This window comes from Pongo pygmaeus, chromosome 3 (assembly GCF_028885625.2).
Source record: "Pongo pygmaeus isolate AG05252 chromosome 3, NHGRI_mPonPyg2-v2.0_pri, whole genome shotgun sequence".
Taxonomy (NCBI): domain Eukaryota; kingdom Metazoa; phylum Chordata; class Mammalia; order Primates; family Hominidae; genus Pongo; species Pongo pygmaeus.
The window spans coordinates 41,851,240-41,870,110 of record NC_072376.2 but is presented as its reverse complement, the minus strand read 5'-3'; the positions used below and the strand labels follow the sequence as shown (position 1 = coordinate 41,870,110).

Below are 18,871 nucleotides of genomic sequence, written 5' to 3'. Positions count from 1 at the left end.
ATTTACAAAAGGAGGAGGTTTAATGGACTTACAGTTCCATGTGGCTGGGGAGGCCTCACAATCATGGAGGAAGGCAAGGAGGAGCAAGTCGCATCTTACATGGATGGCAGTGGGCAAAGAGAGCTTGTGCAGGGGAACTCCTCTTTATAAAACCACCAGATCTCAAGATGGTTATTCACTATCACGAGAACATCACAGGAAAGACTTGCCCCCATGATTCAATTACCTCCCACTGGGTGCCTCCCACAACACATGGGAATTCAAGATGAGATTTGAGCCAAACCATATCATTCCACCCCAGCCCCTCCCAAATCTCATGTCTTCACATTTCCAAACCATTCCTTCCCAACAATACCCTAAAGTCTTAACTCATTTCAGCATTAGTTCAGAAGTCCACAGTCCAAAGTCTCATCCGAGACAAGGCAAGTCCCTTCCGCCTATGAGCCTGTAAAATCAAAAGCAAGTTAGTTACTTCCTAGATACAATGGATGTACAGGCAATGGGTAAATACAGCCACTCCAAGTGAGAGAAATTGGCCAAAATAAAGGGGCCACAGGCCCCAGGCAAGTCCAAAATCCAGCAGGGCAGTAAAACCTTAAAGCTCCAAAATGATCTCCTTTGACTCCATGTCTCACATCCAGGTCAGGCATGCAAGAGGTGGGGTCCCACGGTCTTGGGCCGCTCCGCCCCGTGGCTTTACAGGATACAGCCTCCCTCCCAGCTGCCTTCACAGGCCGGTGTCAGGTGCACGATGCAGTCAGTGGATCTGCCATTCTGAGGTCTGGAGGACAGTGGCCCTCTTCTCACAGCTCCACTAGGCAGTGCCCCAGTGGGAACTCTGTGTGGGGGCTCTGACCCCACATTTTCCTTCTCCACTGCCCTAACAGTGGTTCTCCATGAGAGCCCTGCCCCTGCAGCAACTTATGCCTGGGCATCCAGGCATTTCCATACATCTTCAGAAATCTAGGCAGAGGTTCCCAAACCCCAGTTCTTGACTTTTGTGCACTCTCAGGCTCAACACCACATGGAAGCTGCCAAGGCTTGGGGCTTGCACCCTGTGAAGCCACTGCCGGAGCTCTACATTGGCCCCTTTCAGCCACGTCTGGAGCGACTGGGATGCAGAGCACCAAGTCTCTTGGCTGCACACAGCACGAGTACCAGAAAGCCACTTTTTCCTCCTAGGCTTCTGGGCCTGTGATGGAAGGGGCTGCCATGAAAACTCTGACATGCCCTGGAGACATTTTCCCCATTGTCTTGAGGATTAACATTTGGCTCCTCATTACTTACGCGAATTTCTGCAGCCGTCTTCCATTTCTCCTCAGAAAATGAGATTTTTCTTTTCTATTGCATTGTCAAGCTGCAAATTTTTTGAACTTTTATGCTCTGCTTCCCTTACAAAACTGAATGCCTTTAACAGCACCCAAGTCACCTCTTGAATGCTTTGCTGCTTAGAAACTTCTTCCACCAGATACTCTAAATCATCTCTCTCAAGTTCAAAGTTCCACAGATCTGTAGGGAAGGGGCAAAATGCTGCCAGTCTCTTTGCTAAAACATACCAAGAGTCACCTTTGCTCCAGTTCCCAACAAGTTCTTCATCTCCATCTGAAACCACCTCAGCCTGGATTTTATTGTCCATAGCATTATCAGCATTTTGGTCAAAGCCATTCAACAAGTCTCTAGGGAGTTCCAAACTTTCGCACATTTTCTTGTCTTTTTATGAGCTCTCCAAACTGTTCCAACCTCTGCCTGTTACCCAGTTCCAAAGTCACCTCCATGTTTTTGGGTATCTTTTCAGCAGCACCCCACTCTACTGGTACCAGTTTATTGTATTAGTCTGTTCTCACGTTGCTGATGAAGACATACCCAAGACTGGGCAATTTACAAAAGAAAGAGGTTTAATGGACTTACAGTTCCACATGGCTGGGGATGCCTCACAATCATGACGGAAGGCAAGGAGGAGCAAGTCACGTCTTACATGGGTGGCAGCAGGCAAAGCAAGAGAACTTGTGCAGGGGAACTCCCCTTTTCAAAACCATCAGATCTCTTGAGACTTATTCACTATCACAGGAACAGCATTGGAAAGACTTGCCCCCATGATTCAATTACCTCCCACCAGTCCCTCCCACAACACATGGGAATTCAAGATGAGATTTGGCTGGGGACACAGCCAAACCATATCACTTGCCAACAGAAGTACAATGCAAGCCACATTAGCAAAAAGCGAAAAAAAAAAAAAATTGATCTCAGTATATTTTATCTAGCTCAATGTATTCAAAAGATTATCATTGTCACCTGTAATCACTGTAAAAAATTATTAATGAGACATTTTACATCCTTCATCCTAAGTTTTCAAAATCTGGAGTATATTTTACATTTATACCACATCTCAATTTGGACTAATCACATGTAAGTGTTCAAGAGCACGTGTGGCCAGTCTCTACCATGCTGGGCAGCACAGCAATGGTAGATAAATAAGTGAACTGAATGGTTAATCAAGGCATGATAAATATGTTATTTGCCTTTTTTTAAAAAGTGGCCTTCTTATTGTCAGAAGCTATATTTGTAATAATTCTAGGTGTTATCAGTTTCATGTTCCTGTTGGAGCTCTGCAGATCATGACAATGGCCTTCCCATTGTTAAGAAAACCTCTTTCTCCCACTCCTGTCAAGGACCCACCATGCCCTCATAAATCTGCTGAGGGTTCCCTTTAGATAGATGTTTGTTCCTGCCACTTTACCGTTTAATCTGTTGAGTGTTTCTACACGTCTGTCAAAAAAGATATAGCCAGGCTGGGTGTGTTGGCTCATGCCTGTAATCCCAGCACTTTGGAGGCCGAGGCGGGCAGATCACAAGGTCAGGAGTTCAAGACCAGCCTGGCCAACGTGGTGAAACCCCATCCCTACTAAAAATACAAAAAATTAGCCAGGCGTGGTGGCAGTTGCCTGTAATCCCAGCTACTCAGGAGGCTGAGACAGGAGACTCATTTGAACCAGGGAGGCAGAGGTTGCAGTGAGCCAAGACCGCGCCACTGCACTGCAGCCTGGGCAACAGAGCAAGGCTCCCATCTCAAAAAAAAGATCCATCCATTTGCTGTATGGAAATCATATTCTATCCTTTACTCTGAGAAGTAACAGTATAAACAAAGTCAGTATGTTGACACTTTCGTTGGGGCCTGGTGTATATTTGCTTCATCTGTTCTTTGTGCCTCTGTCAGAATGCTTATCTCCTTGTTAAATGTTGACTGAGCATAGTTCTTATTATGAGTCAGGCTAGTAAAATTGAAACTTAGTTTTGAAGTGTACAGGCAGTTTTGTGTAATGGTCACTAAAAAGGTTACAACCTAGTAGTTAAAATAACCTAATACGGGCCAGGCACAGTGGCTCACGCCTGTAATCCTAGCACTTTGGGAGGCCAAGGCGGGTGGATCACAAGTTCAGGAGATTGAGACCATCCTGGCTAACACGGTCTCTACTAAAAATACAAAAAATTAGCCAGGCGTGGTGGCAGGCGCCTGTAGTCCCAGCTACTTAGGAGGCTGAGGCAGGAGAATGGCATGAACCCAGGAGGTGGAGCTTGCAGTGAGCAGAGACCACGCGCCACTGCACTCCAGCCTGGGTGACAGAGCGAGACTCTGTCTCAAAAAAATAAATAAATAAATAAAAATTTTAAAAAAACCTAATATGTGGAAATATAAACAAGATACTTAAATGAACTTACTCGTTCATTACTGCTAGATTTGGTCTGGAATAGTCTGTGTTTTGAAGCAAAATGCACTTCTAAAATAGTTTATGAGATTCAAAAAAAATTCTTTGTTGTTAATATAAATGTGTAGTTCTTTTCTAAAGTAATTATTTTTCTATTCTCAATCCCTTCTATATATCTAGCTTTTCTATTTATATGTTCTTCTCATTCCAGAACACTGACAGTCAAACAAATATCAATTTATACAGTTTATTTACATAGATTTATCAAGATACCAGGAATTTAAAGCCACTGCCAGCAATAAATCTGCTTATAAAAAGTTAATTTTATACAATAAGAATGCTCAACTTGTCGCTTTTTAAATCTAAATTAACAATGAAGTAGACAAAATTTACGTACTAATGAGAAAATAAAAACATTAAACTCAAAACAATCTTTATGCCCTGTTTCAAACCCAGAAGTACGTGATTTGTGGTTGATTAACCCTAAACTTCACTTGCCTTTGATTTTAAAACCTCTTCATGAGATATTTGACACTGATCAAATTCTTTACACATTGAAAAGGAAGTGAGTTCTAAGCTTTACTGGAAATCTCATTTTTATTTTTCTCAACAGTTTGTGGAAATGTATTTTGAATATGATTCAACTGTCTTGGAAATGACCTTTTAAATCAATTCCCAGATACCCAACTTTTGCCAGCTAAAACAAGTTCTGCAGATGTTAATGGCTCATGTCAATACTGTGAATGAATAGACAGAAAACACATCATTGAATGTCTCTAGTGAGGACAACTGCCAGTCTCAAATCTCTCCTTTGAGTTTTTTGTGCTGATCAGGCGTGGGAGCAGAGGACTCATTGACTATTTGTAAGCTGCTGTTTAATATGCAGAAATGCTCCATCAGGAAAATGAATGTGAAGCTTTAGCTGCCACGCCTCTACTGGGAGGTGGAATTTAGAAAATAATGCCAGGAGAAGCAGGTCTGAAATTTCTTTGCTAATAAAGGAATAGTCTTGAACACTATGCGTTTTATAGATTTAAAACTACAAACACTGCCTTTCTCGTTGCTATATTGCTTAGGAAAGTCACTATCTAGATATTCCATTGCTGTAAATTACAGCCAGAAGAATACAGATTTGGAAGATGGTGGTATAAAGCTCTTTCTTACAGGAGCTGCCCAGGAGCAGCTCTAGGTGTTCATTTAAATTATTGGCTCTTTTTAAAGAGAGATTTTTTTATTTCTCTGATATGTCTGACTCCTTCCTCATAAAATAAGACCTTTCCTTTCAAACGATTGGTCACATCCAAGTTTTCTGGGAAGATCTCAAAACCAAGTTGTGTTTCTAATTTCCAGAAGCTTTGATAAAAGTCAATAAGGTGATACTGTCCCAGCAAGTGGTGCTGGGAGTTGAATTCTCTGTGAATTTAAATAACCTGGACACCTCCCCAGAGGGACTGGCGTTTTCTTTCTGAATCCGTGGCTCTGGTTGAATCAGAGGAGGTACTTTTATGTGTTTAGGATAATTTAGGTGTTTTATTTTGCATGGGATATGTTCCTAATATTAACTACAATCTCAGCCTAACTTGAAATCAGCCTGCTGGTAGACTACTTCACTGTTAAAGACCTTCTCTCCTTTAATTAAAATATTAGTGTGAAAATGTAAGGTACTCTATTGAAAGTTTCTGTTCTTACCTAGTCATTTCTTCTTCTTTAAAAATAAATTAAAATGTTAACCCTTAAAAATCCAGGAAATACATTTTCTAAAAACATGTTCACCTACCTTTCAGTAGGAAAAATAAAATGATAAAAATGTGTTGATACTTTTCCACTTAAAAATTGCCATAAAGTATAAAGCAGTTCATGCATTTTAAAATACACTTTGGAAACAAACATGTTAGTTTACTTGCAAATTATTTCAAATTTGAAACTTTCTGTAAATATTGATTTGAGGGAGGATCTTAAATTTCAAGCTCCGTAGTAGCCTTTGAATCAGCACCAAATATTAGGTACACAGAAGCTAGGGGACCATTCATATTTACTAATGTTTGCCCACATATAAACTTACTAACATAAACTCCTCATTGTACGGTATTGATGATTCCAAATGCATTTAGAACTACAACCTTTGAGCCAACTCTTGTCCGTTAGACGAATTTGGTATGCAGAGCGCTTCGGCTTTCTTCAGACCAATAAAGGTTAGACTGTGTCTTCATAGATTAGAGAGGTCATAATTGAAAGTTTTATTTTGAAATTCCTTGTATTTCTATCATACCTTAAGAAATCTGAAAGAGCTTTTTGGAATGAATTACTACAAGAGATCACAGTTGCCTTCATGGAAAATAGCCCCATCACTCTGAGTATCCCAAATATGTATTTACATAATCCACATCTCGGGCCAAATGTGAAAACACAATAGAGAGCATTAATGTCTGTTTTGTCAATTTGTGTATACTCACCAGGAAAGAATAAACTTCACTTCATGTGAAGATGCTCAGTTCTTTTAAAGTTTGCATGCATCAATGATCTGGCTGTTTGTTTAGGGCAAATTATCAAAAATTTTCCATAAATACGTGTAGCAAAGCAAGTAAGAATTTCAGATTTGACTCTGATTTCTCTGCTTTTGTTATTGTTGTGGTTAATATGTGTTACAGCTCTAACACAATTTGGACTTATTTTTAATGTGCTATTACTACTTTGTTTTCTTTTCCATCTCATAAAGCAGACATTAGTTTTTATACATGCTCAATCATTCCTTTCCACTATAAAAAGGAAGATCAGTGTGGGTACAGAACCTGTTCATAGGGAGGCCAGCCTGGGTACATATTGATAAATGGTGAATTTGTAGCAATTCATGCTTCCATAATGAGGTTAAATGAAACGTGAAGTGTAGCAAATTTCCTGCAACTCTGATTCAAAAACTCAGTTGAGCCACATGTCAAGATGGCTATCCTCTAACAGTTTTGTCATTGTCGTTGTTGTTAGGTTTTGTTTTTGTATTTGTGCTTATGTAATCTCATTGCTGGGCCAGCCTTTGTACTCTCCCAGATCCATTTGATTTTTAATACTTCAGATCTGCTTTATAAAAACAATAACGTAGGTACTATTGTTTACTAATAGTCATTTTAATTTTTCTTATGTTTTAAACATGCTGGAGAAAAATTTGTCCATATTGTCCCTTAATTTTGTTTCCAAAGTTAAGATTTCTGTTTTAAAGAGAATTGTAAAATATGTAAGAACATTATGCTCTAGTCAAGATAGGATTTTATCAATGAATAAAATTTAAGTCAAAATATTTTAATATATTAACTCAAATTTAAGATTCCGATGGCAGTGGTTATCAAGAACTATTAAGAAAACTCGTGTACTTTGACCTATTCCACCTTAAGAATTCACCCTAAGGAAAAAAGAGAGATGTATGGTTTCAGTTTAGAGTTATTTATAATAGCAAACAACTGGAAGCCAGCTAAATGTCCAAAATAGTTACATCCACATTGTAGAGGCTATACATCCATTAACATCATTTTAAAGGATATGTGACAACTTAAGAAAATGCATATTACATAATATTAAGGGGGAGGAGCAGAGTATGACCCTCCCTATATGCAGGTTTCCAGTAAGGTAAATTTGTGAATTTGAATGAACTATACAACCAGTGAATGAACTATACAACCAGTGATTGTATTATTGTAGGAAACTATTTCCTAAATAAGTGTTACTTTTATAATTTTAAAAAACAGTCTTTAAATAACTACAATCCTGATATTTTAAAAGGGAATTGAAGCTGTAAAAATTTAATGGCATATAAATATATTCTCTGAAAGTACCGTTAAGAAAAACAAGATTGTTTCTCATTTTTAAATCGTGATTGCCTGTTCATATATTTCTTTTTTGATTCAGCAAGCAGGACCAATTCTGACATAAATAACAAATACCCTATGAAAGCATCTTTCAATCAGAAAGTAAACCAAAGAAATGTCATTTTCAAAAGAGTCATGTGTATAATACGTTAATGCTGCTATTATGCAGCAGGTGAGTATACAACAGATTCTAAGCAATGCATTTATGTTTTTGTATTCTAACTTTGGGGGTTTTGGGTTTTTTTCCTAGATCTGGTTTGCCTTTGTTAATGGCTTTTCTGGACAGATCCTCTTTGAAAGATGGTGTATAGGTCTTTATAACGTGGTAAGTTTAGGACATTTGATAATTCCTGTTTTATTGGATACTTGGAGATAAAGGTTCACCCTGCATTTGGCTGCTTGACATAATGACCAGTTTGTGCGCTTTAGATGTTTACAGCAATGCCTCCTTTAACTCTCGGAATATTTGAGAGATCATGCAGAAAAGAGAACATGTTGAAGTACCCTGAATTATACAAAACATCTCAGAATGCCCTGGACTTCAACACCAAGGTAGGACATGGTGCCCTGGCTGGGACATGTTTGGTGGGTCTGTTTTTACTGCCCTCATTACATGGGGTATGTGGTTTTCAAAGGCCAAGGATACACTAGCCTGAGACAACTCCAGGGTACCGACTATGGCAAGTCATATTTCTTAAGGTTCTGATACAGGCAGAGAAGGTTTTTTGTTGCTTGGTTGAGTTTGGGGTTTATGGCATTTTCCATATGCCAAGAGAATAAAGTGAAATAGGTGTTTTGGTGCCTCTAACCTCACAGCATAAATGATAGTGCTAGGTTTATGGGCAAGACGTTATTCTTCTTCTGAGACGAGATCTTCATGAACACAGCGTACCTATGTATCCAGCTGTACACATGCATACAACTTGGTGGCACTGTTTTAAATAAATGAATTTGGTTAGCTTAGGACAGACAGACTGAAGGATTCTTTAACTTATGCCATTGGTTCTGAAAAGTATTTTTAGTGGACTCTCTTAAAACTATACTATTAATAATATAAAGTTATCTCTGCTTTCATTTTTAAATGTTTTACTTTTGGATTTTTAAATTTATTTGTGATGCCCAGTTTGTATTAAATTTCATCACATTGCTGTAATGTTTTTCATTACCTATGGTGAGCATTCGCAAATGATGGCACGCCACAATCAGACTATGGCCTCTGGTTCCCCTGAAAAAGTGATCTGAGAGCTGGGGAAGTTGCAGGCCTACTGGTTGGTATACTAACAATAATCCTCACCAACCAACCTCAGCCACAGGCCTCATCTACCATAGTGTGGGCTCCATGGTACTGTCTCTGAATTGAGCCTCCAACCACAAATTTGGCCGTGCCATTCTTAAAAACATAAATTGATCCTCACAGAATTACCCAAAATCATTCCTGCAAAGGCACATTCTTCTGTACATGGCAACTTGTACACATTTTTGTGGCCAGGAAAAGGGTATAGCGGGTAGTATATTGTTGTAATGTGGGGCATCATTCCTTGTATCTTTTATTGTTGAAAAAAGTCTTTTCATTATCTTTAGAGCCCAGGAGTTCAGACAAGTCATCAGATCAACCCAAATGGGTTCTACAATTTCTATACCCATTTGAGTGTTTATAGTTTATATACAGGAATTGCCAACCCTGTTTTACAAGGTTTATGGATTTCTCTGGTGATTTCAGTGAAAAGTATTTGATTCAATCTCATATAAGTGTTTGAAAATTCAGGGACAAATGGCTACAAAATGCATAGTTGTATACACAGCGATTGCTGGGGGTTCCAAGTGCGGGAGCATTGTTGCCCTGAATGATGATGCTTACATTTGTTATGGTAAAAAGGGTCGGAGGTTCTGAGGTCGTGACAGGGGTTAAAGGATTAGCATGTGACAATAAGTATCAGTCAGGAAAATGGAAAAGTAGAACTAATTTTTCTTGCACCCACCTGTGCTTTCTGTCAAATAAAAACTTGTGGTAATGACACAGTGAGGAGAAGAGACAAAGGTTAATGAGTAACACAAGTTCAAATGTGTAATGTATTGGAGCGTAAATTGGATCATACAATCCAGTGTGGCTGGGAGAACTAACAAAAGAGATTGAGCTCACAGTGGAAAATTTTGGGAGGCAGGCAACTTAATTTCTGTTGTTTGAACAGCTTAAAACTATTCATACATGCCAATTTTATTTAGCATAAGTTTTGTTTGCAAGAAGCACTTTTAAATGACAAAACTACAACTGTTAGAGGGGCCATAAGAATTCTGAACAGTTTTTCTATAACTTAATCTTTCACATCCATGTTACAAAGAAAGTACCAGTGACGCTTGCTCTCTTGTTCTTAAAATACAATAGATATAAAAAGTAGTAACTATTATATGATGTTATAATTATACAAAACTTGGTATTAACAGTGTTAAATTGTGAAAGCCTTTAGTAAAGTCATAGTCACAGTGCTTTATTTGTATGATTATATAATTTAAATGTTATACTGGCTATAACAAGTATATATCTTGATACCCTGCAGAGAATAGTATAGAGTATCTTTATATCTCTTGGTAAGAGAAAGCATTACATCTTTAGCATTGGAAAGTTTACAGTTATATGTGGGGAAAAGAAAGAGATTTCCCCAAATTATAATCTTTTAAAAGTCTATTCTTCTGGAATTATGAAAATAGTCCCACTTAAGGAATTTCAGAATCTGCATTTTTTTATTTTAAATTTTATTTTCTTTTTCAGGCAGAAATTTCAATTTAGTTTTTGAGAAGCAGAAAAAAAATTCAAGTGAAGCTGAAAAAACATTTTGAGAAACATAAAAATAAATAAATGACCCATGAAAGTCTAAGAGGCAGAAAGTGTCTGTCAGTTCTATTAATTCACAGTGGTGGCCCGACAGAAACACATTTTGTGAATCTAGCTCATAGATAAAAAGAAAGGTCAGAGTTCACGGAGCTAGTTTATCGCAAATGGTTCTCATGGATTTTTGTTTTCCCTCAGGTTTTCTGGGTTCATTGTTTAAATGGCCTCTTCCACTCAGTTATTCTGTTTTGGTTTCCACTAAAAGCCCTTCAGTATGGTAAGTAGAAGGGATATGAATGCAAAGAGATGACTTTTTACTTTTTTAGAAAAATAACTCATTGTCAATGTATGTTAAAAAGTATAGCAGTTTCATTGTATGATATTTCTCTTAACCTAAAATGCATGCATCCAAAAATTGGACACACTTTGAAGATTTTTATTATTCCTTTGGGAGCAAAGTGATTTAATATATGCAAAGCCTTTCTTCTTTACTTCTCATGTTTTCCAAACTTGCAGAGAGTTAAATTTTAGGGCTTTTTTTTCCCCTCTGTTGATGTATAGTTTGAGGACAATAAGTGCTAATATTTTATGTAGCCTATTTATTATACCTATGAGGCTTGTATCAAGCCCTTTATACTGAATCTAATCAGACATGCTGGTATTTTCAAGTATACTTGAGTCAATGTTTTGGATGAGGTTTTTAATATGTTTTTATGTTCATCTTGGAGTGTTAGCTTTTACTCTGCTCATTTTGAGGGGAGTGATTTTATTCTCTCAGTTTGGGGAGAGAGGATCATGGTGCATTTCCTACACACATAAAAGTGATTAAATAGCTACTTTAGAAAAGAGATCCCTGTGATTCTTAAGCTCATGCTGCTCTGTCTTGGAGCCAACTTTGCCTTGAGATCCTGGGGAAGACACCAACCATTCAGCGTGCCTGCTTCAATACTACGGTAATCAAAAACACAACACATAGTACACCCAAGCAGTTGTCAGTCCTTTATAAGTACAGGCCATACCTACTGTCTGTCAGTTAATGGTTGCCAACAGAAGAGAGTGCTGCCTGCTGCTGCCCACTGATGATCTCTTCTCCATAGGTAGCCAGAGTGATCCCTGCAAAACATGAATCAGACCAGGTGCCTCCCTCCTCAGAAATCCATAAAGATTTAGCACACTTAGAACAAAATCCTCCACCTCCAAATTGTTCCCCTTTCTTCACAGATATTCTAATTGGCTCTCTCCCCTGCATGCCTCAGGTCTGTGCTCAAGAAGCCTTCCCAGATCATCCTGTCCAAAAGAGCAACCACCACCTGCCCCCACTGCTCCTAGGCTGTATTCCCTTGTCAGCCTGTATGTCTTCATGGTACTTGTCAATCAAGTTTTGATATGTTTGTTTCTTTTGTATGATCTTTCTCCTCTTTTAGAATTGAAGCTTCAGATGGGCAGGTAATTAGTTTCGTTGTATTCACAGTGCTTAGAACAGTGCGTAGCTTGTAGTAGGCCCTCAGCAAATTGTGAATGAATTACCAAGAGCATGTGGCATAAGCAAGATGAGTACTACAAAGAAGGCAGTGGTTTCATATTCTAGCTAAGATTTTCGTCTCCTTTTTTAATTTTGTAATTTACAACAGTAAATACTTCTCAATGTCTAGGCCATGGAATGAGCATGGTAAGCATATTTAATTAAAGTGTAGAATATTGACCCAGGAGGCCAGGAGAATTACAGTGAGTTAGTTTGCTTGCTTGTTTGTTTGGCTTTGACATATAATTCACATACTGTAAAAGTTAACTCTTTTGAAGTGTACAATTCAGTGGTTTTTTAGTATATTCACAGAATTATGCAGATGTCACCACTATCTAATGCCAGACATTCATATCATTCAATAGAGAAGCCCCATAACCGTTGGCAATCACTCCCTGTTTCTCCGCACCTTCCCTACCAGACCCTGGCAACTACTTACATTTTTTTTGTCTCTATGGATTTACCTATTCTAGACATTTTATATAAATGGAATCATTATGTGACCATGGTTCATCCATGTTGCAACTGGAATCAATACTTCCTTTTTATGGCTGAATAATATTCCACGATATATGATATTTTTTAATCTATTCATCAGTTGATGGACCTTTAGATTGTTTCCACTTTTTGGAGCAACAGCATATGGAGGTCCAGGGTACAATTCAAGATACCCTGACCTCAGACAAGCTCTCCAAGTAAAATTTATTTTCAAAATGCAAAATCAGTATAGGTTTGAAAGATAAGGCATGCCCATCTACTAAACTGCTATTTCAACCTTCTAAATTAGAAAAAAAGGAATTGAATATCAAAAGTCACTTAAACCAGATAGCATCCAAAACACCTTAGCAATGACAGGGTTTGAAAGGAATTCCCAAGTGACTTCATCTTCCAGAGAAGCAGTTCCTAGATCCATCATTCCATTTCTCTGGAAAGCCACGCAGCTATCCAGCTTCAGTCAAGGCAGTTCACGAGAGTGCTGCTTATAGAGACCAAAACTAGCCAAGACTAGGGAATACTTGCTTTCTTTTTTTAAGGGGTGAATTGACGTTTAGCATAAACTACTTTATGGGTTTTGATGTTGAGGGATTTGTAGTTGTTGTTTCACCTTGTTCTCATTTTTAAATAAGGAATGTTTTAGGGGGGAGGGTTCTTTTGTTTTTTGGTTTCTGAAAGGATGGAGATACTGAAGAACTTTACACATGCTATGTAATATATAGCTACATATTCATTTATTCCTTTGCCTCAGCAGTTCTGAAAGAGTAGTCTATAGACCCTGGGAATACCCAAGACCTTTTTGTCATCCACAAACAGTGGTACCACTGTGCTAGTAGTCATTATATTATTCACCGTCATGCACTAGGTTTCATTTAAGAATGCGCATGAAGACACCATAAAACTAATGCTTTTATTAAAACTTGAACCATCTTAATAATATTCTGTATTTGAGAAAATGGGAAGTATTAACATACATGTAAAGCAGTTCTGCATACCAAAGTGCAGTGATTGTCTCAAGGAATGGTGCCTTCTGGATTGAATCAGAGGCTGCAGAATCATGCATGGGTAAAATATCCATTCAAAGTGCAAGGTAGGCTGGGCATGGTGGCTCACGCCTGTAATCCCAACACTTTGGGAGCCCAATGCAGGTGGATCACATGAGGTCAGGAGTTCAAGACCAGCCTGGCCAACATGGCAAAACTCCGTCTCTACTAAGAATACAAAAATTAGCCAAGTGTGGTGGCGCATGCCTGTGGTCCCAGCTACTCAGGAGGCTGAGGCAGGAAAATCGCTTGAACCTAGGAGGTGGAGGTTGCAGTGAGCCAAGATCATGCCACTGCACTCCAGCCTGGGCGACAGAGCAAAACTCCATCTCAAAAAAAAAAAAGCAAAGTACAAAGTAGACTGATGGATTTTAATGCAATAAAGTACAGAAAGTTCATTGATATAGTTTCAGATTCCACACTGGCAACAAACCTCTACCACTTTGAGAAACTACTTGTTGGCCAGGCTTAGTAGCTCGCGCCTGTAATCCCAGCACTTTGGGAGCCCAAGGTGGGTGGACCACTTGAGGTCAGGAGTTCGAGACCAGCCTGGCCAACATGGTGAAACCCCGTCTCTACTAACAATACAAAAATTAGCTGGGCATGGTGACATGCACCTGTAACCCCAACTACTCAGGAGGCTGAAGCAGGAGAATTGCTTGAACCCAGGAGGTGGAGGTTGCAGTGAGCTGAGGTCACATCACTGCACTCCAGCTTGGACAACAGAGCAAGACTCCGTCTCAAAAAACAAAAAAGAGAGGGAGGGAGGGAGGCTACTTGTTGAGTTTTGATGTAGTATCAAAGACTATCCACAGTTATTAGAAAATATTATTAAAATACTCTTCTTCTTTACAACTCCATATCACTGTGCAGCTGGATTTCCCTTTTATATTTCAATCAAAACATGAGAATCCAGCTGCTTTCTATTAAGCCAGAAATAAGAGATTGTGAAAACCCAAACAATACCAATTTTCTCACTTATTTTTTTGTTTGCTTTGGAAAGTACTTTTCAGAAAACCTGTCATTTATATTACCATGTGTTAGGTTTTATATTTATGATAATCAATACATAATTTTATATTTTCTGTTTTAATTTCTAATTTGGTAAATATTGATAGACATAAACCACATAAAAACTTTTTGAGACCCTCAATAATTTTTTAGTGTAAAGGGATCCATAGACCAGGAAGTATGAGAATGAGTGATTTACCCAAATTATTCAAATGCTGAACATGCCTTGCCCTGATACTGCTTGGTGCTTTACGTACAGAACTTCATTGTCACTTCAAAACCCCCTCAGGTTAAATAGCTTCACTCCTTTTAGCTAAACAGAGTTCCATAGGGATTGATTATAAATAACCCAAAATGACACAACTGTTAATAGTAATAGAACTAAACTTCATTATCTCCAAAGCTCACCAGTACCACTCTCTGTGTTTCATCCCATACTTTATTCTAATATAGTTTGCCCTTACATATTTGACTCTGAATAAACGTTGAATATGTGCATGCATCATTGTATTATATATACCGTGGATTTCTAATTTTTCAATGGTATCAATAATTTAATTATTCAGCTCTTTCTTATTTTCACTTGATTTTATCAGTACTAGAAATTTTTGTGCATCAGCTACCACTTCCTTCATCTAAAGCCACATTTGAAGGCGGCCAGGTGCAGTGGCTCACTCTTGTAATCCCAGCAATTTGGGAGGCCAAAGCCAGCAGATCACTTGAGGCCAGGAGTTCGAGACCAGCCTGGCCAACATGGTGAAACCCCGTCTCTACTAAAAATAACAAAATTAGCTGGGCATGGGGGCGCACACCTATAATCCCAGCTACTCCAGAGGCTGAGGCAAGATAATTACTAGAACCCGGGAGCGCAGGTTGCAGTGAGCCGAGATCACGCCCGACTGCACTCCAACCTGGAAGACAAAGTAAGACCGTCTAAAAAAAATAAATAAATAGAAATAAAGCCACGTTTGTTAGTCATTGCTAGAATAACAAAATACTTTAAAATATGCCCCTATACTCAGCCAGACCTTCAAAGAGCCACATGCCTGAAACCACACTGGTGTTCTTTGGCCCTCTGTGAGTTACTTTTATGAATCCCTTTTGGCCCAATGCCAACAACTTTATTGAGAGATAGCGAGAAGATTCCCTATGACTCTCATCCATATTGTTAACAGAGTTCTTTATTACAATCCAGAATGCCCTTTCCTGCTTTGTTTGAACAATTTGTTGAATTTTTTTTTTTTAATCTTGTGGACTCTGAAAATTCGTTAACAAGTCAGATTTCCTTCTTCAATGTTGGCTTTTGTGGCCTATCTTTACAGCAGCTTTGTTAGCACTCAACAGTGTTTGGGTTTTTTGTTTTTTTTTTAATCTCATTTCTGGCTCCATTGTGTATCCCTTGATTTCCCTTCCTTCGTTCAAACTTTCTGAATATCTTTGAAAAGATTCTGAAAGAATCTCATTTTCCTTTCTAACAGGCCTCTCCTTTTCGTACAGGTACTGCATTTGGAAATGGGAAAACCTCGGATTATCTGCTACTGGGAAACTTTGTGTACACTGTGAGTGAGGGATGTTGGTCTCGTTTGCGTATAAAATCAAAACCTTTCATCTGTCCTCATTTTATTTTTAAATTTAAATGTGATATGAGTGCTTCTGGATTTAAGGGTTGTTTACAGTTCCCTTTAAAAATTAAATAAGACCCAGGGCTTATAACGGGGTCTTATTTCATTTTTATCAAATAATGAAATAAAATAACTGAATGATAGGAAATCAGTACCATTAAGTAGCAGAAGGATTGAGGTTTTGACAAATCTGGGGGGTCTCCTTTCTCTTGGCATCAACCCACCAAAGTAGTAAAAGACAAGCAAAAGTATGTTTGCAGGGGCTGATGACTCCTTCTCATACGACATGAATGCGAAAGCAGAGCAGTGGGTAGAAATAAATCAGAGTGTATGTCATGGATGTCTCCTGGGAACACTTTACAGTATCCAGGTCTCAGGAGAGTATTTTTCTTTAATTTATTTCAAACTATATCTCTTCTCTCTCTTTTTTTTTTTTTTTTTTTTTGAGAGGGCGTTTCACTCTTGTCGCTGAGGCTAGAGTGCAATGGCATGACCTTGGCTCACTGCAGCCTCTGCCTCCCGGGTTCACATGATTCTCCTGCCTCAGCCTCCTGAGTAGCTGGAATTACAGGCGCATGCCATCACGCCCAGCTGATTTTTGTATTTTTAGTAGAGACGAGGTTTCACCATGTTGGCCAGGCTGGTCTCAAACTCCTGACCTCAGGTGATCCACCCACCTCAGCTTCCCAGAGTGCTGGGATTACAGGCATGAGCCACCACACCTGGCCTATATCTCTTCTTTTAGAATGTTTGGATCACATAAATTAATTTTTGCATTTAGTAAGTTTTATTTTAACAAATAACCTAAATTGCCATTAGCTATCCTGCTGAGAAAGCTCAACTGTTCTTACTGTAACCTGACTTTACAACCCCACTGGGAAGTGTCTTATCACATGCTGTGTGCAAACCCTTAATGTGCCTTAAAGTAGAACTGGGCACTTCAAGCATTTATTGATCAAGTGCTAGCAAACATCACTTCCATCACCACAACTATCAAAGGTGCCTAGGGTTCCTTGACAACTAACAATATTTAAGACTGTATTATTATAAATAAATAATATTCCATGTTAATCACTGTTCTGAGTATTTTAGAGTTTTACTTTCAAAAAAAGAAAAAAAAAAATCTCTGTAAGATTGGTAAGCTTTATCAGTCCCAGTTTACAAGTATAGGAGTTGAGACACAAAGAGGTGAAGTAACTTGCTTTGTTCATTAACCACAATAGCTAAGTGATAACGTCTTGGGCACAGATAGTCTGACTTCGCGGCAAGTACACTTCATAATTATGTTATACTGTGGAAAACACAGAGCAATTAATCCAACCCCAGTTTCCTTTTTCAGAATGACTAGCGATGGGTGCATATATCATGGAGAAATGTCTCATATCCTACTCAGCAAGGTTTTAAGTAAAGTTCCAGAGTAAGCATTTAGATTTCTAAATGTCTGGTTATTTTATTCATTAAAATTTGTCTTTAAAATTCAGAAAGTTGGACTTTAAATATGAAAGGAGATTTAAAATAAAGGTAAAGTAAGCTTGAAAACTCAAATTAACTCAGGCATGTGCTATTGCTGTTCATGAATTGTACAAAAAGCAGAAAACACATATAGAAGAGCTCGTGGATGGAGGGTCAGGATGTGCAGGCGAGGGAGAGGCAAGGAAGCCGGAAGTGCAGTGCTGCCCTGGGCACCTCTGACCTATCACAGTCCTGTCGGCTGCCCAGCTAATTCACCTGTCTCTTTGCTGGTTGGACTTACAAGCAAGCAGCAGTCTCCTGGTCCCATATTTACATTCAGAGATATCTGTTCTTTATAAATCTTTCAGTCATTTGATGAACTTTCATGTTTATGAGATACAATAACATTTTCCCCTTCTGTTTTAGTTTGTGGTGATAACTGTGTGTTTGAAAGCTGGATTGGAGACATCATATTGGACATGGGTAAGAAAATATCTCACCACAACCAAGAAATGTCACGTTTACTTGTGCGTTATCTCCAGTCTTGGTGGTGGTCTTCGCTCTAACTTGATATATCCCAGGTTGATATGTCCTAGTCCACAGGTTTTCAATTGTGGGGTGTCAGGGGTAGGGGAAGGAGAATTGGAGGTTTTAGTTGGGAAATACTGAGTTAAACAAACAAGTGCATTACCACAAGACTTCTCAGAGCCTTTAAAGTATTGTCATATATTATGAGTATCCCAGGAAGTGGTGAGACTTTAAACTTATGGATTACAAGTCTTTTCTTAGAGGTGTCGCTGGACTGGTGTTCTGCAGCAAACCCATAGGAAAGTGATTCTGAAGACTGAAAATATTAAAGATTTGTCCTCAGACATTGATAAATACCCAGTCTTGTTCCATTTTAGATACGTTAGTTTTGCGGTGTACCCCCGTCCAGTAGAGACCCCGGAAACAAAAATTAAAGTTTCATGTCCCTGGGAAAGATTGCCACAAGGCATTTGGATTTAACAGCCATCTGCATACATATAATATTCTCACAAGGGTCTGACATATTTCGGTGAGAGCATGCAGACCAAGAGTAAGGCAGGCTTCCAAATGTTCAGGGATAAAAAAGGTAAGCGTAAGAGGAAAAAACTACCAAAAAAGCTAGAGGAGGAACAGTTCTAAATTCCAGTACCACAAACATTGCAACTGTTGTAGAAGAGATTAGCACTTAAAGATCCAATTAAAAAACACACGCAATTAGGTAGAAACTCCTATAGATAATATTTTTATGGATATAATAAAAAGTTAATAAGGCAGTTTGAGAGAGTTTCATTAGTATTTGTGTACTCGGTCTAC

The 18,871-nt window shown here is 38.6% G+C and overlaps 1 protein-coding gene across 9 annotated transcripts in view; it reads left to right on the top strand.

Moving 5' to 3' along the window:
- Positions 1-18,871, top strand: part of ATP8A1 (ATPase phospholipid transporting 8A1) — a 256,747-nt gene that overhangs the window by 202,564 nt on the left and 35,312 nt on the right. For all 9 annotated transcript variants that reach the window (XM_063663611.1, XM_054484585.1, XM_054484583.1 and 6 more), the window contains 5 exons: positions 7,809-7,883; positions 7,988-8,110; positions 10,584-10,662; positions 15,954-16,015; positions 17,957-18,013. In XM_063663611.1, the coding sequence (XP_063519681.1) occupies positions 7,809-7,883; positions 7,988-8,110; positions 10,584-10,662; positions 15,954-16,015; positions 17,957-18,013 (396 nt within the window). The remainder of the gene's footprint in view (positions 1-7,808; positions 7,884-7,987; positions 8,111-10,583; positions 10,663-15,953; positions 16,016-17,956; positions 18,014-18,871) is intronic.